Raw genomic sequence first — 23,603 nt, 5'->3', positions numbered from 1 at the left:
CATAAATATATATATAGTTTTCTATAATTATAATGATCCTATTAATTTATAAGATCGGTAAAGGTTAATTAGGGGGCCAACTTTTGAAAAGTTACAAAAAAAAAGACTAGACATTGTGAGTTGGAATCTTGGGTAGTATAGATTGGCAAAGATTAGAAGTTGGCAACGGAGCATCTCTTTCCTAAATACTGAATCCTCCCCTAATAAATATTTGAATTATATTAGGTTAGATCACATGTCCCCTTAATTAAACTCGTATACAGGTTTTTTCCAACAAAAAAAAAAACTCGTACGCAGGTGTCAAAAATATTCTTAACCCAACCCATTAAGAGGAAAAATGATACGATCTTGGACCTGGGCCCAATAAACTGGAGTCCATGTCAGTTTTGTAGCCTTATTTATTGGGCTAGTATATTAGGCGCTGCGTTCTGGAATGGTTTGATCTTTTCAAGAGAGAGATTCGGAATGCCTACAATGACTCATAGACAAAAAAAATTTTTTAAATAAATATTTATAAAATGAGAGGTAAGTATGAAAGATTTAAAATCCAAATCTATATACTCTCAAAATTAAAAAATATATATATTATGTTCAATAAACTTAATACATAATTGTAACTTGAGATATAAAATAATTGTTCCCATGTCATTTCTTATTTCTTTACCTACCGTAGCCTATTGGCAAAGTTGGACTGAAGGTTTCGGTTGAAAAAAAAAAATGACAGTTCCAAATTTCCATGCAAACCCAATCTTAGATCCGGCTAAAATGGAACTTTCGGTTTCAAAAATCTAACATGAGCCAGAGCCCAAGCCCATGTGCTAAAGGCCCCAGATAACTCGGAAGCGTCATATCGCTTCGAACGATACCGTTTTACATTACCAAAACATCATACTTATTCCATGCCATAAAATTTCCGATTGTTCTTTGCCGTGCAACTCTGAAGTCTGATGTTTCTCTTTAGAGTTTCATTTGTTGTTAAGGTCAATTATGTCTTTTTTGTATTTGCAAGAGTCGGATTAGTAATTATTCCTTTATTCCGTTTATTGTTGCTTTGAGTCTAAGTAGTGGGTCAGTAAGTGAGTTACCGTACGTGTGTATGGTCATGGGCCAACGTGCTAAGTGAGTCAGTTTGTTGCCTATTTATTTAAATTCCTGCAGTTCAATGAAATGGACAAGTATTTTGCATTTCAGAATTATTGTGAAGTGGAGACCCTGGAACCCCGAATTGCCAATATAGTTTACAGATTAATTCTATCGAATACAACACTCATAACAGGAGGGACAATCGTTCTTTCCTAATCATTAACCAAAACGATAAATACCATTTTAATCATCGAATGATGAGCCCTTCAAAGACTGACGATAGACCATTTTTTCCTCACCAAGCTTTGCATATATGGTTCCCAAACGACAGACTCAGAGGGCTCTAAAATCACAACGGCAGACTGTTTTGACCCGGATGCAGGGGATTTATCAGCTGGCTATGGGGTCGAGAATCGTGTTGAAAAACACATGCCAAAGCTGCGTGTCGATTCCCCACCAAGATGAGATCCACAAACTAGCTTTATGTTTAAAGAATCTGAAATGCTAACTCCATAAACAGTGGCTTCGAGTAGAGACCAAATTAAGTTCTGTTACAAACTTAAAAATGTTGTGCAGAGAAAGGCCTCTAATAATGAATTTAAGCAACAAAAACCTGGAGGAAAGCAAGAAGCTTATGCGAGACCAGCCGAGTCAGAAGATTGAACAATGCTCATGCAATGAGTTTGTTTTGATTTTAGCTAATGACGCCAAGCCATAAATGCGGGAAGAGGTGTATCATCTGATTAATTGTATTTCAAAAAACTCATCCATGCAACAAGGACAAGACCCCCCTAAAGAATATTGAAGCAGCTAAAAGATAGCAGCAGCAGCACAATCTGTATATCAACAAATTAAAACAACGGACTGCTTGAGCAGGCTTAAATTTTCTAATGAAATTCACCAAAACAGAATACAAAATGTAAAGCCCCTCTCAGCTAAACTCAGAGCACTATACTATGAGAGATGACCTTTTTTTGAATTATCTCAGAGGATTGACAGGTAAGAAGTATTTACCTTTCCAATGCAGATAAAGAGCAAGTTATCACAAATTCACAATGACAACATGCTTTTTTTGGATCAGTGAACGGCACAGCATTGTTGCATGGTGATAGACTTATAATGAAAAGCAATGAGTCATTGAGTGTTCACATTTCAAAAACTTAGGCATCCTACGAGCAAGAAAGTTAAGTTCTCACAAACTAGGGCCCTAATCAAGAGTAAAGAAAATCATAATAGTAGATGAAGTGAACCCTACGTCGGAAATTAGTAATTAAGGTTTTGGACAATACTTATAGACACGAGGCATAGGGGAACCATATAACTTCTCCAACCTAACGTGAGGGTTAACGGCTATGAATTGTCTTAGTCACACGATAGAGAACAGAACCCAACCATCAAAACAATGGATAATAGGTTATCCAGATACCGTACAAGAAAATCAAGCCAAAGTGATAGTGGAAACCAATCACTCTCAGCTCGTCTGAAGCCTTTGCTCCTCAGTGTACACCTAGCACAAGGGGTTCAATTCAACATAGTGGTATGCTACCCAAGAAAGAATCAACCACCCTTTTAGAGAGACATGCAAGAAAGGGTTGTGAATGCATAGGTGGGTGATGCATAAGAAGATTTTAACCCCGCACTTGAAACGGTCAGATGATACAATAACGCAAAACTCACTAAATATGCATGTATAACGATATCATACCCGAAATAGACACTATACATATACTGAACAATCCTTTTTTTTTTTTTTTCTTGGTATCAAATTAAGAATGCATTTCAAAACTTTCAGATATTGCTAAGATTAGATATGGTTCCCTTCATTCATTAGTAAATATTTTAAGAAAGAGTTGCTCGTGAAAAAAAATATTCATTCCCCTATTTCCTATAACAATTTAATCAAAGTTGTGCATACCATCTCCAATACCATTACCAGGTAAAAGATCCAACATACAAAGCCGTTGCATTTCAGAACTACCAACCCAAAGAAGAAAATGGGCTTATAAATATTACCATCTTCTTATTATTGTTATCATCAGAAACAAGACTCAAACCCATCCCAGACACGCATTTTATCCAATATTCAGCAGTGACCGAGGGTTTATAAGGTAAGATTAAAACTACAATTATTTTAGTTCTACAAAAAAGAAAAGAAAAGGGGAAGCACTCACGAAAACCCCTTGCGAAGCTTTTGTATACCGGAATACATTTTCCGCCTGGACCCGACCGCATTGATTCCCATATCCTTGAGATCCTCCAGTGTCAACATCGGCAAAACATCGTCGTCCACCTCATGTATCTCAAACACCGGCGCGTACCGGCTCAACCCCAATTCGATCAGCCACGACCTCACTCCCTCGCTCGTCCCACACTTCCGGTCCCTCGAGTCGGACTCAGGAAAATTGTCCAAATCAACGGCGTCGTTTTCGCGACTTTCCGAAACCCTAGCCCGACCTTGCCGTCTAACCCCGTGCCACGAATCGAGCACCACGTTGTCGACTGAGTGGACGGGACTGTGTTCCTTCAGCTGACTGTCCGAGTCGGGATCGAAATCTCTGAACCCTTCGTTGTGGTTACCGTCTTCTCTGCTGTCTCCCTCGGCCGCGGCTCCTTCTTCGACTCTCGAGACCCAAGTGGATCGGGCCCGCTTCGTCGCGCCCCGCTTCGCCTTCTTCCGGTTCGCGAATTCAAGATTTCCATCGCCGTTTTGGTTCCTATCTTCCGCTGGCTCTTGGATATCCTGGGAATCACCACCGTTGACAAGGTTGATCAGGGACCGAGCCTTGAAGGACTTAGAGGAGTGGTCCTTGGGGAGCCTCAAGGGTTGTTGTTTGGTTCGTCGTACGTGAGATTCATATGAGAGCGTGGCCGGCTGGTCCCCGATCTCCCCCAATCGGACACTGGGTCGGCGTTGCCGTTTTGGGGCCAAAGCTTGTCCCTGGTAGTCGGCCGACGGTACAAACGTCGCCGTATCTGTTGCCGCAATCGTCGTTGCAGTCGTGGTCGTTGTTCCGGCCGTTGGGCCAGCGGTTATCAGGGCTTCTGGTGGTTGTAGCTCAGCTGCCATTACAGTGGGTGTGCGTAGAAGGGCACAGAGGAGTCAGTCACTGTATGTGCAAGTGTGCGCAGGATAAGGCTAAGTGGTACACACGGGAAAATCTGGTGGTTCTAGAGCCCGACACCCGATGTGGTCTTCACCGTTGGATCAGCTTTGAAGTTCGTGTATTCTAATGAGATCTAATACTTTAGTCGGTTCGTAAGAGATGGGCCAGGACCATAAAAGTAGGCCGAACTGTGATATTTAGTCCAGGAAGTTCTATATTGGTCTTGAAAATTCACATGGGCCGCCCATTTAAGTGTTAGCTCTTTTGCCCTTTCGATAATTCAAGCTGCTGCTGCCTGATCTTCTTCTTCCCTGGGTCGACGGGTACTGAGTCTGATATATGTACGTACGATACTTCCACCATTGGAGATATCGTGTCGAAGGAAGGAAAACTATGCCAACACCTGTATAAAGATACTTCAACCACTCCGTCCATCTGTCTCTCGCAGCTCTATCTAGCTCTTTCTGCTTCTCTCATGCATCTAATATGTAAATCCAAAACCAATTTATAACTCCCGCTAATTATTCCTCTTCTTCCGCAACCATTCTAAAAGAAAACAAAAACCCACATAAATACAGAGAAATGAGAAGGAAAATATACGGGTTTTATTCAAAAAAAAAAAAAAGGTCTCTAGACCTAGAGGGAGGAAACGAACAAACTAGTACAACCGCATATATCATTCCTAAACCCCACGTTTCGTGATTGCAGAGCGTCAGTCACTGAGATGGTCTACGCGGACACTATTCCTCTCTACTTATCTCTCAGAAATATCTATATCTGTGTAACCTTCTTCTTCTTCTTCTTCATCTTCTTCTTCTGCGCATAAAGGCTGTTTGGAACTGACAGTCAGAGCCAGGTCTGCATGCGAGTTGGACCGTTACTTGAAAGAGACTTATCAAGCTAGGCCTTCTTCTTTTTTATTTTTAGGTGTGTCAATGGCTGGTGTAGAACCCGAGAGTGCTGAGGCTGTTGCGATGTTGCATGGAGCCACGAACGCTGAAAATGTTCGGCTGGTTCCGAACCATCCAGGTCCCTATCATCATATCGGCTGCAATTCAAGCTCCGCTGAAGCTAGGAGGAGGCAGTACCTTAAGCGATACCTGAGGCATTTCATGCTCAGAGAGCGCGTTCCGCAGCCTGGCCGTGAGCAGCGTACGTCGATCCGGTCTTCTCCTGCGCCAGAGCCTCGTGTGAGTTTAATTTGTTCTCCCAAACGATATCATGCATATATGACTTGTGATATTACTGCTTCAGGTTTCCAACTTTGCTTTTGCTGGTATCGTTTTTGCTTTTGGGGATTTACCCTTGAGGTTATCTCAATGAGCTTCAACGCAGATCTTGGCGGTTTAATGTTTGCTTTCTTATACCCCATTAATTGGTCTAACATTTTCTTTTGCAGTTTTAGATTATGCTTTCAGAAATTTAGGGTTTCGCTTATCATTTTTTCTAGTCAGTCTAAACGGCGGTTGAAATCAAAAGTTAACTCACATAATTTATTGTATTTTGCATCATTTAATACGCAAATTATTGTGCGTGTCAACATGGTTTGAAGATCATTATTGATATTGTGCTTTTATGGTGTACTGTGACTACTACTTAATCCTCCAGCTTGAATAATTAATGCATCTGATCTGTACATCTTTGTCTTATAATTAGGTAAAGAACTTTAATGGTAGTTTTCAAAGGCGCCTGACCACAAATTGTTCACTGCATCAATATTAATCTTGAATATTGTTTATTTTTATTTTTTTGATAACTTGATCATTGTTTATGTTTAAAGGGGAACTTAGAATCTTTAAATGATCTCTAGCCAAAAAAGCTAAGGAATATTATCTCGTTAATTTGTTTTTAAATTTGGAACTTAATACCATTGCTTCATATGATCATTTTCCAAGAGGATTTGAACAAAGAAAAGCTATTTTAATTTTATTTATTGAATTTTCTTCGCTCTTGCTTCTACATTGATGAGATTTTATGCTGAATTTATATGGAAAGGATCCCGGCCAATTGGATACATATGGGCGTTTGCAAATTACATTACAGCACTTTTGTAAGAAATATTCATGAATTTCTTTTCTCAGAACTACACATCTATCTCCATGCATGCATACCGAACGTACACATGACCATATTTCACTCAAATCAGCTCAAATCCACTCATGATGATTCATTGCAAAAAAGACCATTTTCTTTCTCGTCTTTATATTTATATACTTTTGAATTTCAATAATGCTCCATTTTGTCTTGTGTTTATTTTGCCGCGTAAGTTGTGTTCAAATAGTCACAAATTATCTCATGCCTCGTGTCAAAATTTAATACGTGTATCATTTTCAAATCTATTTATGATAACGGATTCCGACAAATTATTTCAAAAAAATATCTTATATGCTTGTGTAAAGAAACGACGTTATTTGATTACGTTATTTGATTACGTTGTCGTTTCCGCATTAACTAGGAAAATGATATAGTTACTACTCCCCTACAATCTATCTACTACTCTTTTCCTATTTGATTTTTTTTTTAATTTTTTATTTTACTTAATGATTAGGGAAGTAAGTATTAATAAAATTATATTTTTTTTAATTTTTTCTTAATGATTAAGAATGTTAAAAAAATACTTAAAAGAAAATGAAATAAAAATTAAAAAAACTTGTAATGCACTTGAATAGTAGATGGGTACGTAGTAATAGGATCGTAAGCCTATCACTATCCAACTAACTATATATGTCTAAGCCTTTTTTAATAAAAACAAAGAATAACTTTGTCAATTTGATCAACATGTCAACAGTGACAATCTGCTTGAAGTTTTATCTATATAATATTGTATATAGACTTGCAAATTAGTACTGAACTGATAAATCGATCGATCGAGTCACCAAATCAAAAAATTAAGGTAAGTATCTTAATGATTAATTGTCATTCAGAAATTAAGGTAAGTAGCTATATAGCTAATTGTCACAGCTTGTTGCTTTTGCGACAAGAGGGAGATCCAAGTTGGCAGTACCTAATTATATATGGAGTACTAGTACTACTGAATACCATTTATTAACTTATGATCTTCTATATATATAGATATATATAATATAAATATTATGTAATTACATGGGACAAAAGTTTCATTAATCGACAGTTTTCAAATTCCAATCAGGCTAAGTAGTGTACGTTTTAAATAGCATGTAATTGAAAAGTACTGCTGCTGAATCTTATTATTTCTAGTACCCATTAATGTGGAAGCTGCTATGATCAAGAGCCCTACGTACATTTCTATCATTAGGAGATTACTTCTATAATTCCACTGTTGGTGTTTTTATGTACTTTGGAGAAGATAATTAATTAAAAAGGGTCATATATAGGTGTAGTTTTCAGCCCTGATACGACGCGAGGTACGGATCGATGCCCGTTAAGAATATTCAACAATTGTTTTAGTGATCTGAGCTTGATTTCTAATTATATATATTCCTTCACAAATTTTGTTCTTTTGTTGCTTGATCATGTACTGTGTGGGTTAAACATCACAGTCTTGTGCGTTTCAGCATGTAGATCAATCAAAGCTGAGGTTTCTCTTTGAAAAGCAATTACGGAAAAGTGATGTGAGTTCAGCTGGACGCATTGTGATTCCCAAGGTTTGCTTAATTTCAGCTTCTAGATCTGTAATTCTGCATATATAGTTTAATTAATTTGATGTACAATATATATAATTCGGTGGATGAAAATTTGCTTTTTCACAATTATATCCGTTTTCTAGGAAATGATCATTTGTGGCAATATTTCTGCAAAGATGTTTCAATTCACGCCCAGTCACAGTTTATGCGATCATGACCCGCTAGCTAGGATTAATCATCCCCCTTGTGTAAAATTAAATTACTGCATATAATATTATATCAATATTGCTCATAATTTGAATCTCATCATGATCATCCTGTACTGCTAATCAAAACACGATCTTCCTATAGTACTGTGGAATTAGATCAATATAATTAGTGGTATTTGAAAATCTTAATATTTTCTCCTCCTTCGATCTGCATCATTAATCTCATGACTATTCTCTTCTTCTTCTTCTTCTTCTTCTTCTTCTTCCTCTTTCAGGTTGAATCTGAAATGTATCTTCCCTACCTGGATAAAAGAGAAATCGTTTCGATAGACCTAAGCGATATGGACTATGAGCTAGTTTGGAAATTCAATTTCAGGTTCGATCGAGTTATAATTATATCTACCTTTTATATTATATATAATATATATCGATACCCCACACCACCAAAACTGTAACCAATTAATGTCCGGCGCAGAGAATTAATCATATTAAGATGCAGACTTAAGACATGGGCGGGCGGGCTTGTCCATTAATAAATTAGCATTATGCAGGTGGGTGTTCGCTAACTGTGAAACGAAAACAATACATCAAATAAGCAATTAATTACCCGCATATAATTTATATATATATATAGGCTTAAACCCTAATTGACACGTAATCAAATAAAATTACCAATTGAATCATAAAAATAAGAAAAGAAAATATAATAAAAACTAAACCGATCGAAGTCTCTGGAAGTAGTACTACTTCATATATCTATCTATGCTAGTATATATACGAAGCATATAATTGTTCGAACTTCGAATGTCTTTTGAATGGAACTTTCTATCTGCCTCTGATCTATCTGCATCGACCCTTTTACAATGTGCATAGAACAGATTAGTTTCAAATACAAGCTGCTTGATCGGTTGATCAGTTAAGTTTCTCGATGAGTTTTATTGAAATTATATATTTCAAGGACTCATATATTTGAATACTGCTCCTAGCTTGTTTCTTTCAAATTATCTCCTATATATAATGTTTTATAATAAGAAATGTTAATCATCATTTTTTGAAAAGTGTTTTACACATAGATTTATTGCTTCTTATGGCCATGGTTTGAATTTAGGCTTTTAATTTAGTCCTTTGTTTTGAAAAGTCATGATCATGAAATAGATATCTCCCTCAATTATTCTATGATTAGTTATGTTGGGTTGACACTTGTTAAGTCACGTTTAAAAAATCAAAGAGTTAAGTATTACTTAATCACTTTCTAGCCCTGTTTGGGTTACGTTATGTGACGCCCCCAAATTCCGTTTGGGATTGGACGGACATTTGAAGCGTCGAGACATGCAACACAAGGTTACCTGCTCCCGTTCATGACATATAAGATGCAATAATCCTAACATGCATCTAACATTATGCAATATTCGCAGCGGATAATTTTTTTTTTCTTTAGCAATACTATGCACCAAACTGAAAATATCCCAAAGTATTGGAGATGCAACTCCATCGTACAAGTAGTAATTTAACTACTATATTAACATTAACGACGCACCGTCCTTCAGTCGACTGTGTCTAGTTGGTCAGTTCCTGATCTTCCTTCAGGTCCTGTAACAAGATCTACCATTCGGGGGGAATGGTAGTTGGGACTACCACAGTGAGATTTGATTACAAATCTCAGCAAGTTAACAAAAAACTTCCATATAGACTAATGATGCATGTATGACAGTAAAAGCATAAATGCATAATCAAATTCACAAGTAATTAAATCATAACTTAGCGTACAACATAGCATAATTGATATAGCTTAAATTGAATCATGAACTAAACTTGACTTAGCATGAACTTGCTCTGAAACTTGAATTAACATGAAAAATACATACTCCACAGTTGTTGTGGCCCCATGTATTCTACGTGTAAATACATACTCCACAGTTGTTGTGGCCCCATGTATTCTTCACAAACTTGACTTAACATTAAAAATACATACTCCACAGTTGTTGTGGCCCCATGTATTCTACATAAACTTGACTTAACATGAAAAATACATACTCCACAGTTGTTGTGGCCCCATGTATTTTACGCATCACATTGGTAGTTAAATACATACTCCACAGTTGTTGTGGCCCCATGTATTCTACACAACTTGACTTAACATTTAAAATACATACTCCACAGTTGTTGTGGCCCCATGTATTCTACGTGTAAATACATACTCCACAGTTGTTGTGGCCCCATGTATTCTATACAACTTGACTTAACATTTAAAATACATACTCCACAGTTGTTGTGGCCCCATGTATTCTACGTGTAAATACATACTCCACAGTTGTTGTGGCCCCATGTATTCTATACATCACTATGCAGTTAAATACATACTCCACAGTTGTTGTGGCCCCATGTATTCTACATAAACTGAATATACTCAAGATGAAACGTGACTGGAATATGAAAGGACTGAAGGCCTGACGTAACATAACGTGACTTGAACATAATTTGAAATACATAACCAACTTGAGATAGTAACATTTCGTAACATGGCATAACATATAACAAACAACATATTTAGCATGACATATTTGTAATGTATAGTAATACATGACAGAATAAATTCTGTATAATAGACAATTACATGATAACTTGGCATGGCATGACATATATGATAACATACATACATACACTGTAATTCTTTTACTTAGCACACATACACAGTAGACTGCTAGTAAGTTAAAAGCTAACTTACCTCGATCTCCGCGTTTCTTATAAAACTTCAAGCGCGATCACGAGGAACTGTAATTAGTGATTCTAAAAGTTAGAACTAAATCACTAATAATTTGAAATATGGAAAATACTAACTTAAAGAGTAAAATTTTCATTTTACTCTCTACATGTGGGAAAATGACCGTTTTACCCATAACTTAAGGATTTTGCATACTAACTCTAAAAGTTTCCAACCAATCAATTACTTTAAACGTTAATAACTATAGATAGAGGTTTATACCATCACGATGCACATCACACGGTGCATCGCCATACAACACGGAGTACACTCCACGTATACTCCCTTCCTTCTACGCCACACATCACTACAACACACGTCACCCGACACGTCGCTGCACTACACAGAATACGCTCCACGCGTACTCTCTTCACATATCATGCCATATCACAATTACGGCATCCATCTCATGTCCACACTTCATAGTACAATCCACAATTCTACAATTCAAGCCCAACACTTCACAACTACATTTCGCTTCACAACTACGCAGCGAACTCCACAATTATTAATTACGCATTCTACGATCCAATCAATCAACTATTTTAAACTTAAATAATTAGGGATAGAGGGTTATACCATCGACGGGCTAACCCGTGCGTCGCTCGCTGCTCGTCACGGTTAAGCGTCAGAGGAACGTACGTGGCGGTAACACCGCGTACGGTGGCTGTCCACCACGTAAAGTGGTAGTTTGAGCTTGAGAAAAGCTAGGCGTGGCCTTGGAAGGCTCATGGTGGCCTCGTGGTGGTCGAAGGTGGCGGAGCACAGCGGCATCATGCCGTGAACAGTAAATCCGAAAGCTAGGAGTTCGCTTGAGGTGGATGAAAGCCATAGAACTTCATGGGAAGCTAGGGAAAGGTAGATGAACATGTGGTGGAGCTGTGGTGGCGAGGTGGTGGCCATACGGTGGCTCACGGCGGCAGATCGGCCGTTTGAAGCCATTTTCGGCCTTGGAGAGTGAGGGAGAGTGAGAGCTCCACATAGCTCCGTTGGCTATGAAATTTCTTGGGGAAGTTCGTGGTGATGAGAGGAACAAGGTGGTGGTGGTGAAACACCATGGGTGGCCGTGTACGGTGGTGCACGGCGGTGCAACCGAACGTGTGTGTGTGAAGACCCATCGGAGAAAAAGTGAGAGTTAGGGAAAAAGAAGGACATGGGGAGGAAGCCCTTGACATGGTGGTTCTAATGGTGGTGCTTGGTGGCCGTTTCAACCGTGTATGGTGGTCCAAAGAGGTGAAAAAAGGTTGAGGACCCATTTCTTTGAAGGGAGATAGAGAGAGACTCGGTGGCCGGAAAAACACACCACCGGTGCAGTTCTGGTCGCCGGTGAGAGGGGGTCACGCCGGTGTGGGAGGTGAGGCAAGGTGGCCGGAGGTGGCGCCGGCTGGAGCTTCAACCGATCGGACATGGAGGTCCATGCACAGTGAAGAGCACGGCTGGACGTGCACGAGGGAGAGAGAAGAGAGAAAAAAAAAGAAAAGAAAAAGAGAAAAGACTGAAGGGAAAGGGTAGGGGCCTGGGTAATTAATCTCAGTCTTACACTTCGGGATCCTCAAAAGGATCTAACGATGAGTTTAAAACACTGATTTGAAAATGCGTAAGTATTTTATTTAAAATAAACACTTTAATAAAACACTAAGAGAAATTAAGATAGAATATTATTTTATAAACTAAGGTTTATAAAATAATATTTTCTTCATCATTATATAAAATGATAAAGTATCATTAATTAATCAAAGTGCATAAAACACTTAAACAAAACACTGAGAGGAATTAATATAGAATATTATTTTATAAACTTTTAGTTTATAAAATAATATTTCTTCATCATTATCTAAATTGATAATGTATCATTAATCACTCAAAGAGGATAAAACCATTTAATTTAAATAAGAGTTTTCAACGTAAAGTTAAACCTCTTAATATTTTAAAACAACTAAAATATTTAATATAAGATATTATCCACAATTATAATATTTTCAGAGCTCATTAAAATATTATAATTTTAAAATATATTTATCTAATAATAATGAAAATATATCCTATAGATATTTTCATAATATTTAAAATATTCGTAAGCATTAAAATATCTATCTTATTTTGAAATCCGCAAGATAGTTTTCAGAACACGTCAACGAGATACAGTACGTAGAATAAGTTTCAATACGTAGATCGAGGCTCATAAAGAAGAAGAAGAAAGGAGCGGATATTACAATAAACTAACTTATAGAGTTTTCACGGGGTTCCTAAAGTCAATAGAAATTCCTTAAATTAAATTTCTAGCGGGTTGTTACAATCTCCCCTCCTAAAAAAAAGATTTCGTCCTCGAAATCGAAGTAAGTAAGAAATAACAATTTAATGAGGAGGTGTTGCTTACCAACCTATTGTCTATCCCGTATAAAAAAAACCTTTGAGATTATGTCATTCCTTAACTCTCTTACTTAAATCAACAATTAGATTATACTTTTTTGCACAATGTTGGCCAATTTGTAACGACATACTCTCCAAACCTTAAAACTTTAAGTAAATAATCTTCTGAAACTCTTCTTTAGAAAAGTATAGGTGATATACTTTAAATGTTCTTGTAAATACCATAGTTAGTAGAGAATTCATCAAAATTAAATCGTTAACCTCTCTCTCTCTTTTAAACAAAATCGGTGGCACTCTGTTTTAGACCAGACAACTCTGATCCGCGTGATTTTTATAGGTTTTCTGTAGTTGTCAGGCGCCGCATAGCTATGACACTACTTTGTTCTTATCTCTTGTACAGAAATGCTTCACGAGAGATGATTCATCATAATTTTTCTCTATAAAAGGATTACTCAGTTCATCTTCTTTCTCATCTCATCTTCTTCACTTTTCTGAAATTAGTCTGCATTCTTACTCTGCAATCTCTTTCTGCTTACTCACTTTGCAATGGCTCAGCAATCTTCTCATTGCCAAAACATGAGGTATTCTGCACCTCGTTCCCCAGTTGTTTCTGCTTCTTCCATAGGTGCTATTATGCAATCAAATAATGATCTGACTAATAAGTCAGAAAATGAACTTATCTACGAGCTTGTGAGTCTCGGTACTCGATACTCATCAGCCATTGTCGCATATTCTCAGAGACTGCAATCCAGGACTGGTGGGGTTGACAAACTCCACGAGAGTATTTCTCTGCTTCAGAGGCTTCTTATGGAATCCAACATGAAGATAGAAGCAGTAAAGCGAGAGAACAGAGATTTAAAATCTTTGCTTAACTCTTCTTTTCGAGTGGCTACTCCTTTAGATAGGAGAGGCATGCAGATTTTTGAAGAGCAAGAACGTTTAAAGATTGAGGCAAAGAGCCTCAAATTTCTGTAATTTTGCTTTATGATAATAAAATAATACTTCACAAATATTCATATTTGTGTTTCTATCTTCTGGTATATGTTTTATGTACTTCATTTTATTTCTTTTAGGGATTTTCATATATATGACATGATCCAATGACTCATATAAATATGCATTTAATCATGCATATCCAAACTCTCAATAATCTTCAAGTTAATAAAAACCTTAAGGAGTTCTACTGGTCTAGGACTAACTTACTTCTTTATAATCGCAATAATCAGTCATCTTCCTAGGTGGTACTTTGATAACTGACCAGTTAATAACTTAAACTTGAAACTTTCTCTCTTATGATTGTCATAACTCTTTTATCCATCATAAGTTATCAATTATTCTAACTCTAAATGATTTGTTCCTAATGTTCACATAAATCCTCAAGACCAAGATTTTACTCTCCATATAATAGTTTTCAAAAGAAGATCGATCTATGTATCCATAAAGATAATGCTTTGCCAGAAATCATTTACTGGCGGCGTGGTAATACTATTATCATAAATAAATTCTATTAAGGCTAAAGTTTCTCCTAATCAAATTACTCTTCCAAACACAATTTCTATCGTATTCTCCGAATTAAAACAATTCTCCAAATATGTGGAATACCATTTATCAATTCTACATATCCTTTCTCATATTACTAAAAGGTATTCTATATCTACATTGGTATGAACAGTAATACTTCTAATGAAAATTGTTACTCTTACCACTAGGGTAACAATTTAGCTTCCAAGCTGAATTCTCAAGCACCACAATTAATAGAAACAATGACTCGTTTGACTCAAACAATGTACAATTTACCAACTCCAATGACTTGACCTACTCCAAAATAACAATAATGCAATACTTCCATCAATTGCAATCAGATCAACGTTAACTATGTTTACCTCAACTAATTCTTCATCCATCGGGAAATTCTGATCCTCTTGATTGTTATCTCCCTTAGGATTCCGAGGTATTCTATCACGAGTCATGTGTCCCTTCTTGAAACACACGAGCATATATATTAAAACCACATACTACCCTTCATACCTTAAGAAATTCAAGCCTACTGACGACTAAAATTTCAAGCTTAATGTTTGGTGCATTTCCTAAGGACATGTGGATTTACTGCCCAGAGACGTATTGCTCTGATACCACCCTGTGACGCCCCCAAATTCCGTTTGGGATTGGACGGACATTTGAAGCGTCGAGACATGCAACACAAGGTTACCTGCTCCCGTTCATGACATATAAGATGCAATAATCCTAACATGCATCTAACATTATGCAATATTCGCAGCGGATAATTTTTTTTTTCTTTAGCAATACTATGCACCAAACTGAAAATATCCCAAAGTATTGGAGATGCAACTCCATCGTACAAGTAGTAATTTAACTACTATATTAACATTAACGACGCACCGTCCTTCAGTCGACTGTGTCTAGTTGGTCAGTTCCTGATCTTCCTTCAGGTCCTGTAACAAGATCTACCATTCGGGGGGAATGGTAGTTGGGACTACCACAGTGAGATTTGATTACAAATCTCAGCAAGTTAACAAAAAACTTCCATATAGACTAATGATGCATGTATGACAGTAAAAGCATAAATGCATAATCAAATTCACAAGTAATTAAATCATAACTTAGCGTACAACATAGCATAATTGATATAGCTTAAATTGAATCATGAACTAAACTTGACTTAGCATGAACTTGCTCTGAAACTTGAATTAACATGAAAAATACATACTCCACAGTTGTTGTGGCCCCATGTATTCTACGTGTAAATACATACTCCACAGTTGTTGTGGCCCCATGTATTCTTCACAAACTTGACTTAACATTAAAAATACATACTCCACAGTTGTTGTGGCCCCATGTATTCTACATAAACTTGACTTAACATGAAAAATACATACTCCACAGTTGTTGTGGCCCCATGTATTTTACGCATCACATTGGTAGTTAAATACATACTCCACAGTTGTTGTGGCCCCATGTATTCTACACAACTTGACTTAACATTTAAAATACATACTCCACAGTTGTTGTGGCCCCATGTATTCTACGTGTAAATACATACTCCACAGTTGTTGTGGCCCCATGTATTCTATACAACTTGACTTAACATTTAAAATACATACTCCACAGTTGTTGTGGCCCCATGTATTCTACGTGTAAATACATACTCCACAGTTGTTGTGGCCCCATGTATTCTATACATCACTATGCAGTTAAATACATACTCCACAGTTGTTGTGGCCCCATGTATTCTACATAAACTGAATATACTCAAGATGAAACGTGACTGGAATATGAAAGGACTGAAGGCCTGACGTAACATAACGTGACTTGAACATAATTTGAAATACATAACCAACTTGAGATAGTAACATTTCGTAACATGGCATAACATATAACAAACAACATATTTAGCATGACATATTTGTAATGTATAGTAATACATGACAGAATAAATTCTGTATAATAGACAATTACATGATAACTTGGCATGGCATGACATATATGATAACATACATACATACACTGTAATTCTTTTACTTAGCACACATACACAGTAGACTGCTAGTAAGTTAAAAGCTAACTTACCTCGATCTCCGCGTTTCTTATAAAACTTCAAGCGCGATCACGAGGAACTGTAATTAGTGATTCTAAAAGTTAGAACTAAATCACTAATAATTTGAAATATGGAAAATACTAACTTAAAGAGTAAAATTTTCATTTTACTCTCTACATGTGGGAAAATGACCGTTTTACCCATAACTTAAGGATTTTGCATACTAACTCTAAAAGTTTCCAACCAATCAATTACTTTAAACGTTAATAACTATAGATAGAGGTTTATACCATCACGATGCACATCACACGGTGCATCGCCATACAACACGGAGTACACTCCACGTATACTCCCTTCCTTCTACGCCACACATCACTACAACACACGTCACCCGACACGTCGCTGCACTACACAGAATACGCTCCACGCGTACTCTCTTCACATATCATGCCATATCACAATTACGGCATCCATCTCATGTCCACACTTCATAGTACAATCCACAATTCTACAATTCAAGCCCAACACTTCACAACTACATTTCGCTTCACAACTACGCAGCGAACTCCACAATTATTAATTACGCATTCTACGATCCAATCAATCAACTATTTTAAACTTAAATAATTAGGGATAGAGGGTTATACCATCGACGGGCTAACCCGTGCGTCGCTCGCTGCTCGTCACGGTTAAGCGTCAGAGGAACGTACGTGGCGGTAACACCGCGTACGGTGGCTGTCCACCACGTAAAGTGGTAGTTTGAGCTTGAGAAAAGCTAGGCGTGGCCTTGGAAGGCTCATGGTGGCCTCGTGGTGGTCGAAGGTGGCGGAGCACAGCGGCATCATGCCGTGAACAGTAAATCCGAAAGCTAGGAGTTCGCTTGAGGTGGATGAAAGCCATAGAACTTCATGGGAAGCTAGGGAAAGGTAGATGAACATGTGGTGGAGCTGTGGTGGCGAGGTGGTGGCCATACGGTGGCTCACGGCGGCAGATCGGCCGTTTGAAGCCATTTTCGGCCTTGGAGAGTGAGGGAGAGTGAGAGCTCCACATAGCTCCGTTGGCTATGAAATTTCTTGGGGAAGTTCGTGGTGATGAGAGGAACAAGGTGGTGGTGGTGAAACACCATGGGTGGCCGTGTACGGTGGTGCACGGCGGTGCAACCGAACGTGTGTGTGTGAAGACCCATCGGAGAAAAAGTGAGAGTTAGGGAAAAAGAAGGACATGGGGAGGAAGCCCTTGACATGGTGGTTCTAATGGTGGTGCTTGGTGGCCGTTTCAACCGTGTATGGTGGTCCAAAGAGGTGAAAAAAGGTTGAGGACCCATTTCTTTGAAGGGAGATAGAGAGAGACTCGGTGGCCGGAAAAACACACCACCGGTGCAGTTCTGGTCGCCGGTGAGAGGGGGTCACGCCGGTGTGGGAGGTGAGGCAAGGTGGCCGGAGGTGGCGCCGGCTGGAGCTTCAACCGATCGGACATGGAGGTCCATGCACAGTGAAGAGCACGGCTGGACGTGCACGAGGGAGAGAGAAGAGAGAAAAAAAAAGAAAAGAAAAAGAGAAAAGACTGAAGGGAAAGGGTAGGGGCCTGGGTAATTAATCTCAGTCTTACACTTCGGGATCCTCAAAAGGATCTAACGATGAGTTTAAAACACTGATTTGAAAATGCGTAAGTATTTTATTTAAAATAAACACTTTAATAAAACACTAAGAGAAATTAAGATAGAATATTATTTTATAAACTAAGGTTTATAAAATAATATTTTCTTCATCATTATATAAAATGATAAAGTATCATTAATTAATCAAAGTGCATAAAACACTTAAACAAAACACTGAGAGGAATTAATATAGAATATTATTTTATAAACTTTTAGTTTATAAAATAATATTTCTTCATCATTATCTAAATTGATAATGTATCATTAATCACTCAAAGAGGATAAAACCATTTAATTTAAATAAGAGTTTTCAACGTAAAGTTAAACCTCTTAATATTTTAAAACAACTAAAATATTTAATATAAGATATTATCCACAATTATAATATTTTCAGAGCTCATTAAAATATTATAATTTTAAAATATATTTATCTAATAATAATGAAAATATATCCTATAGATATTTTCATAATATTTAAAATATTCGTAAGCATTAAAATATCTATCTTATTTTGAAATCCGCAAGATAGTTTTCAGAACACGTCAACGAGATACAGTACGTAGAATAAGTTTCAATACGTAGATCGAGGCTCATAAAGAAGAAGAAGAAAGGAGCGGATATTACAATAAACTAACTTATAGAGTTTTCACGGGGTTCCTAAAGTCAATAGAAATTCCTTAAATTAAATTTCTAGCGGGTTGTTACACGTTAGGAGTCTAAAAAGTATTTAAGTAGCCTTAAAAATTCTGTCATAGTAAATTATGTTGTTTAGATCTTACATATTAAGGTATTTTTTAATCTCAAATAAGTCAAAAAGTACGTTTGAGAATAATACAGAATGTAATTCAAATTTTAAAAAAAGTGTCAATAGATAAAAATACCCATACAACTTTTAGATAATTACAATTTTCAAACTTTCATTGAGATGATCATAATCTTTTAAAAAAATAAAATAATCTTCATTTTTATCTCAAAAATCACTTTTTAAATTTATTTATAAACAAATATAACATGTTTGAAAATGTTTTAAATATATAGTTACCAAATAATAAAAAACTTTATAATAGTAGAAGTTTTTACTTAAATTATAAGTTATAAGTACTAAAATTATAATTATCATTTCTACCGCAATCCCAAATGTGCACTATGTTTTACACTCTTCTCTTTTGGCTTTATAAATTTTCAATTTTCCCATTTCAATACTAAAATTAGTAATTATTTTCAACAAAGTTTTCCACTAGATTTTCTAATAAAAATATGATGGCCCGCGTCATTTATGATTACGTGGCATGTCACGTGCATGTGAGCACGCCAAATTTCAAAATTAAAAAAATGTTGTTAACTTAAATTAAAAAGAAGGTTGCCAGACTGAATCGGGGGTTTAGCCCAGGACAACTCAGGCGATGGCTAGGTTGGAAACCTTAGTGTCGCTAGGTTTTTGCAGAGGTCACTCTAGCCAACAACCTTTTTTTTTTTAACAAAGTATTTTTATTAAACTTTTCATTTTATATTTGCTTTTAAAATTCTTATATGATTTTTAAGATTTTTTATATAATTAAAAAACTATTTAGTCGTGGCCAATTATTTTTTATGAAAATCATTATTTTTTATCAAAATAAATATATTTTTGTCGTAAATAGCTATTTTCATCATATTTGATAATTCGTCACAAATATTCATTTTCTTGTAGTACAAGAATTTAATTTTTTTTTTTTTTTGGGCTAGCAAATAGTTTACTAAGATGAGACGGTGGATATATTGGTCACGTTTAAATCACAAAGAGTGAAAAGTCCAAATTGAAACCCCGATGAGCAATTTGTGATGATCATCTATGTGATCTATTGACTAAACCAAAGGGACAGAGTCACAGATAGTAAATAACCTGATCGGTCTGAACCCCCCAGCCTCCTCCTGATCACAATCGAATTCAATATCCTTGTACGTAAACCACTTGTTGATTATTGATGAGCATGAATCCAAATTATCTCTTGATAATGGGGGAGTAGCTAGCTAGGTTGATGGCTTGATTGTGAGCATTAATTTTATCTATCATTTTAAAATAGGCATCAGCTGGCCGGCCGACGGGCTGATCATGGAATTGTTCTTTAATCACTATGCCCGGCCTAAAGGCCTTCTACTAGGAAAAGCATAAACTCTCGAAAGTAGGTTTTGATTTAAAATGTAACCACAATATATATAGAAATGGTAACATGAAGTTCAACACCCGGAGAATATAAATGCTAGCTAGCTAGCTAGCTATAATCCAAAACACCTACTCGTGGTTAACACTTAGGGGCTGTTTATATTCATAAATCATCTCATCTTATCATTACAATTTTTCTAAATTTCTATACAAAATACAATAAATAATTTAACTTTTTTAAATACTAAAACAATAAGAATATTAAAAATTATTATTTTAATAATATTTTATTTAACTTTCAATTTTTATCTAAAACTTTCTGATCTTACTATCCAAATAATCCCTTAATTAATAACTAATTATTAGATAATGAACTTGAATATATATAAAAAAAGTAGAATAATTATGTAAGAAACTTTAAGAACATATATAGCTTTGAAGTATCATCTGATCAAATGTATATTGTACATTGTAAATATAACCACTTCTTCTTAGGAAACTTACAAATAGACTTCCAAAATAAGAAGAGACTGAAGATCAGTTAAAAAAAAAAAAAGACAATATAATTACAAAAACTAGAAAACCCTAGAGCTTGCTGCTGCTGGACCTTGGATGGCGCCATTAATGATCGAGTCCCAATCCAACAATTGTGCTGTGTCTCACGTATCATCTGTGGCGACTATATATATATTCTTTGATATATCATCATCCAAAAGCCCTCTTCAATCTACAGTTGATCTACTCCACAAGTATCGTTGTTGAAGCTGTTTCTTCCAATTTATTGCTAATCGTCCTGCCAGGAGAAACCAGCTTACTTCTGACACACAAAATTCAGAAAACAGCTTATAACTAATTGACTCCCAAAAAGGAGAAATTAAAGAAATAAAGAAATCCTAGCTCCGTTTATCTTGACTGCAATCGGCACTGATCCGAATGCCTAGCTATCTAATTATATATGAAACTCTCAAGTCGATCTGCCTCCCATTAGATCGTGCTTATATAGAACGCATGCAGTTTGAACCCGACTTTTTAATTCCCAAGCTCGGAATTAATCCCGGTTTGAGTTCGATCCGTTTGAACACATATATTGTAAAGAATGGCCGGCCACCAAACATGACCGTCATCCTTCTAGTTATAAAGTCTTATATATAATTTCGTTTAAGCTATATTATATATATATATATATATATATAAATTCCATGTAATCTTCTGCGATCGACTTATATATATCCATCTCAAATTCTAGCAATTCAAATCAGAGTCCATGCTACAACGATAACTTTTTCCAATGTACTTCAATGTTTTCTCCTGCTTTAGCATATATAATCCCTGTTTTACCTGATTTAATTCCATCTAATTAATTTGTTGCAGGGCATGGGCCAATAATAGCAGTCGCATGTATGTATTTGATAACACAAGTGAGCAATCTCTAGTACTTCCACGCCATCATGATCACTCTTTAGTCTCTTGATCTTTAATAATAATATTACTCAATTCCATGGAATTAATTTTTGTTGACGTACGCAAGTGTGAAAATATGATTGATACATCTTCCAGAGAGTTTCATCAGGGAGCATGATTTAGTTGTTGCAGACTCCATTATGGTGTTCAAAGATTGTCAGACAGGAAAATATGTGAGTTCTAGCTCTTGATCTTTGATCACTACTATATATCAACCATTATTTCAAAATTATGACGTTCAAAGATGACCGCTAACGCCCATCTGATCATCATCCCTCCACAATCAATCTTGAATCAGCTCATCCGCGCTATTAAGAAAATTAGCAATATCCGGCCAGAAGTTGTGCATCCATATCCAACATCTCATAACTATTGGTATGCAAACTTGCGCCCCACTGTCGGTCAATATGGTTTCCGGCCGCTTCATTATGGAACCTGCAAGCACAGCATTAACATGAATGGCTACTCCGTGACCTACTACAGTACTGGAGTGCAGCCACACAATATTCCACAGCCTCAACCACCGGCTTTGCTATGGAATCATCAACCATGTGAGTAATATCATTTAAAAAATTAATTTGTGCAAGTTTTGAGCGTATGAGTCAGGTTGATCAAACAGTCTTTAAAGAGAATTAATAGACCCACCAAAAACCATGGTGTGGCTTCTATTTTTTTTTTTTTTTCAATACCTTATATTGTATTAGGTTTGTACCTATGCCTAAAACATAAATCTTAGAGTCATTTTCTTGGAGCTTATATAGATCTTGACAACTTATAACCTTGTCTTTGGTACAGTTAACTTTACGGGTGGCACCCAATTACAAGTTCATGATCCATATCTGCATATAACAGATGACACCGGGATCAACGCAAACTTACCCGTTATGAATGATCAGAATGGTTCGCCGCTTGTCTCCGGAACAAGTAGTACCAACAATATGAATGACAACTCTGAGGCCAGCAATAGTACCGATCAAATCATGAATCCAGACGACTCACAGTGGCCAGACCCATTCGACAACATCGACTGGGAGGATTTAGCTGAGTTCTTAGCATCATGAAATTAATTAATGTAATGGTTAAATGGCGTGCATCAAACAGTTTATTTGATCTTATATATAAGATATAGCGCATCGCTATTATATAGAATAATGTTATATACCACACTATTATTATACTTTTATCTTATTAAATAAGATGTGATATGACATTTATCATTATTAGATGATAGGAAAGTATCCAATAAATAATTATTCAATAGTAATAAATATGCTACATCTTATTTAGTGAGATGAGAATAAAATGATAGTGTATTATACAGAATTTTCCTATATACGTGTGCTGTGCTAGTTTTTGCTGTGTAATATAGAATATTGCTAGTTTGTACATCCGTATAAATTAAATATATAAGAACTTTTGAATGTTGCCTGCATTAATGGTCCGTACATCCGTGTACATTCCACGTACGAGGGCAATACAATACATAATATATATATATATATATATATAAGAAAAATATAATTGCAAGCATAATTGTGCACTAATCTATACATCAATATGATATGATTAGTCAAAAAGTAGATTTTATTGAAATAGTGTTAATTTAAATTTTAAGTATGAATAAATTAATATTGGTACACAGATTAGTGCACGACTG

At 36.2% G+C, this 23,603-nt stretch overlaps 2 protein-coding genes across 3 annotated transcripts; one reads left to right on the top strand and one right to left on the bottom strand.

The window, feature by feature from the left end:
- Window positions 1-3,250: 3,250 nt before the first annotated feature.
- Window positions 3,251-4,150, bottom strand: LOC122310082. The gene has a single exon (XM_043123969.1). The coding sequence runs from the start codon at window positions 4,148-4,150 to the stop codon at window positions 3,251-3,253; it is 900 nt and encodes a 299-aa protein (XP_042979903.1).
- A 606-nt stretch (window positions 4,151-4,756) lies between these two features.
- LOC122311505 lies at window positions 4,757-23,134 on the top strand. Of its 2 annotated transcripts, none has more exons than XM_043126081.1 (7): window positions 4,757-5,377; window positions 7,721-7,810; window positions 8,274-8,374; window positions 21,857-21,883; window positions 22,056-22,119; window positions 22,245-22,497; window positions 22,742-23,134. In XM_043126081.1, the coding sequence occupies exons 1-7, from the start codon at window positions 5,123-5,125 to the stop codon at window positions 23,005-23,007; spliced, it is 1,056 nt and encodes a 351-aa protein (XP_042982015.1). In that variant the 5' UTR covers window positions 4,757-5,122; the 3' UTR covers window positions 23,008-23,134. The 2 variants fall into 2 exon arrangements, with proteins under 2 accessions (XP_042982015.1, XP_042982014.1); XM_043126080.1 differs by having other exon boundaries at window positions 4,761-5,377; window positions 21,857-21,903; window positions 22,043-22,119.
- The last annotated feature ends 469 nt before the right edge of the window (window positions 23,135-23,603 follow it).

The sequence above is a fragment of the Carya illinoinensis genome, chromosome 5 (genome assembly GCF_018687715.1).
Source record: "Carya illinoinensis cultivar Pawnee chromosome 5, C.illinoinensisPawnee_v1, whole genome shotgun sequence".
NCBI lineage: Eukaryota > Viridiplantae > Streptophyta > Magnoliopsida > Fagales > Juglandaceae > Carya > Carya illinoinensis.
This window is presented reverse-complemented; position numbering and strand designations above follow the sequence as displayed.

What these genes read in the sequence shown, in the direction of transcription:
- LOC122310082 (XM_043123969.1), bottom strand. Translation starts at nt 4,150, where the DNA reads ATGGCAGCTGAGCTACAACCACCAGAAGCCCTGATAACCGCTGGCCCA.
- LOC122311505 (XM_043126080.1), top strand. Translation starts at nt 5,123, where the DNA reads ATGGCTGGTGTAGAACCCGAGAGTGCTGAGGCTGTTGCGATGTTGCAT. An exon ending in GTTTGGAAATTCAATTTCAG is followed by an intron (nt 8,375 to 21,856) that starts GTTCGATCGAGT and finishes AATTTGTTGCAG; the next exon opens with GGCATGGGCCAATAATAGCA. An exon ending in GTATGTATTTGATAACACAA is followed by an intron (nt 21,904 to 22,042) that starts GTGAGCAATCTC and finishes TACATCTTCCAG; the next exon opens with AGAGTTTCATCAGGGAGCAT.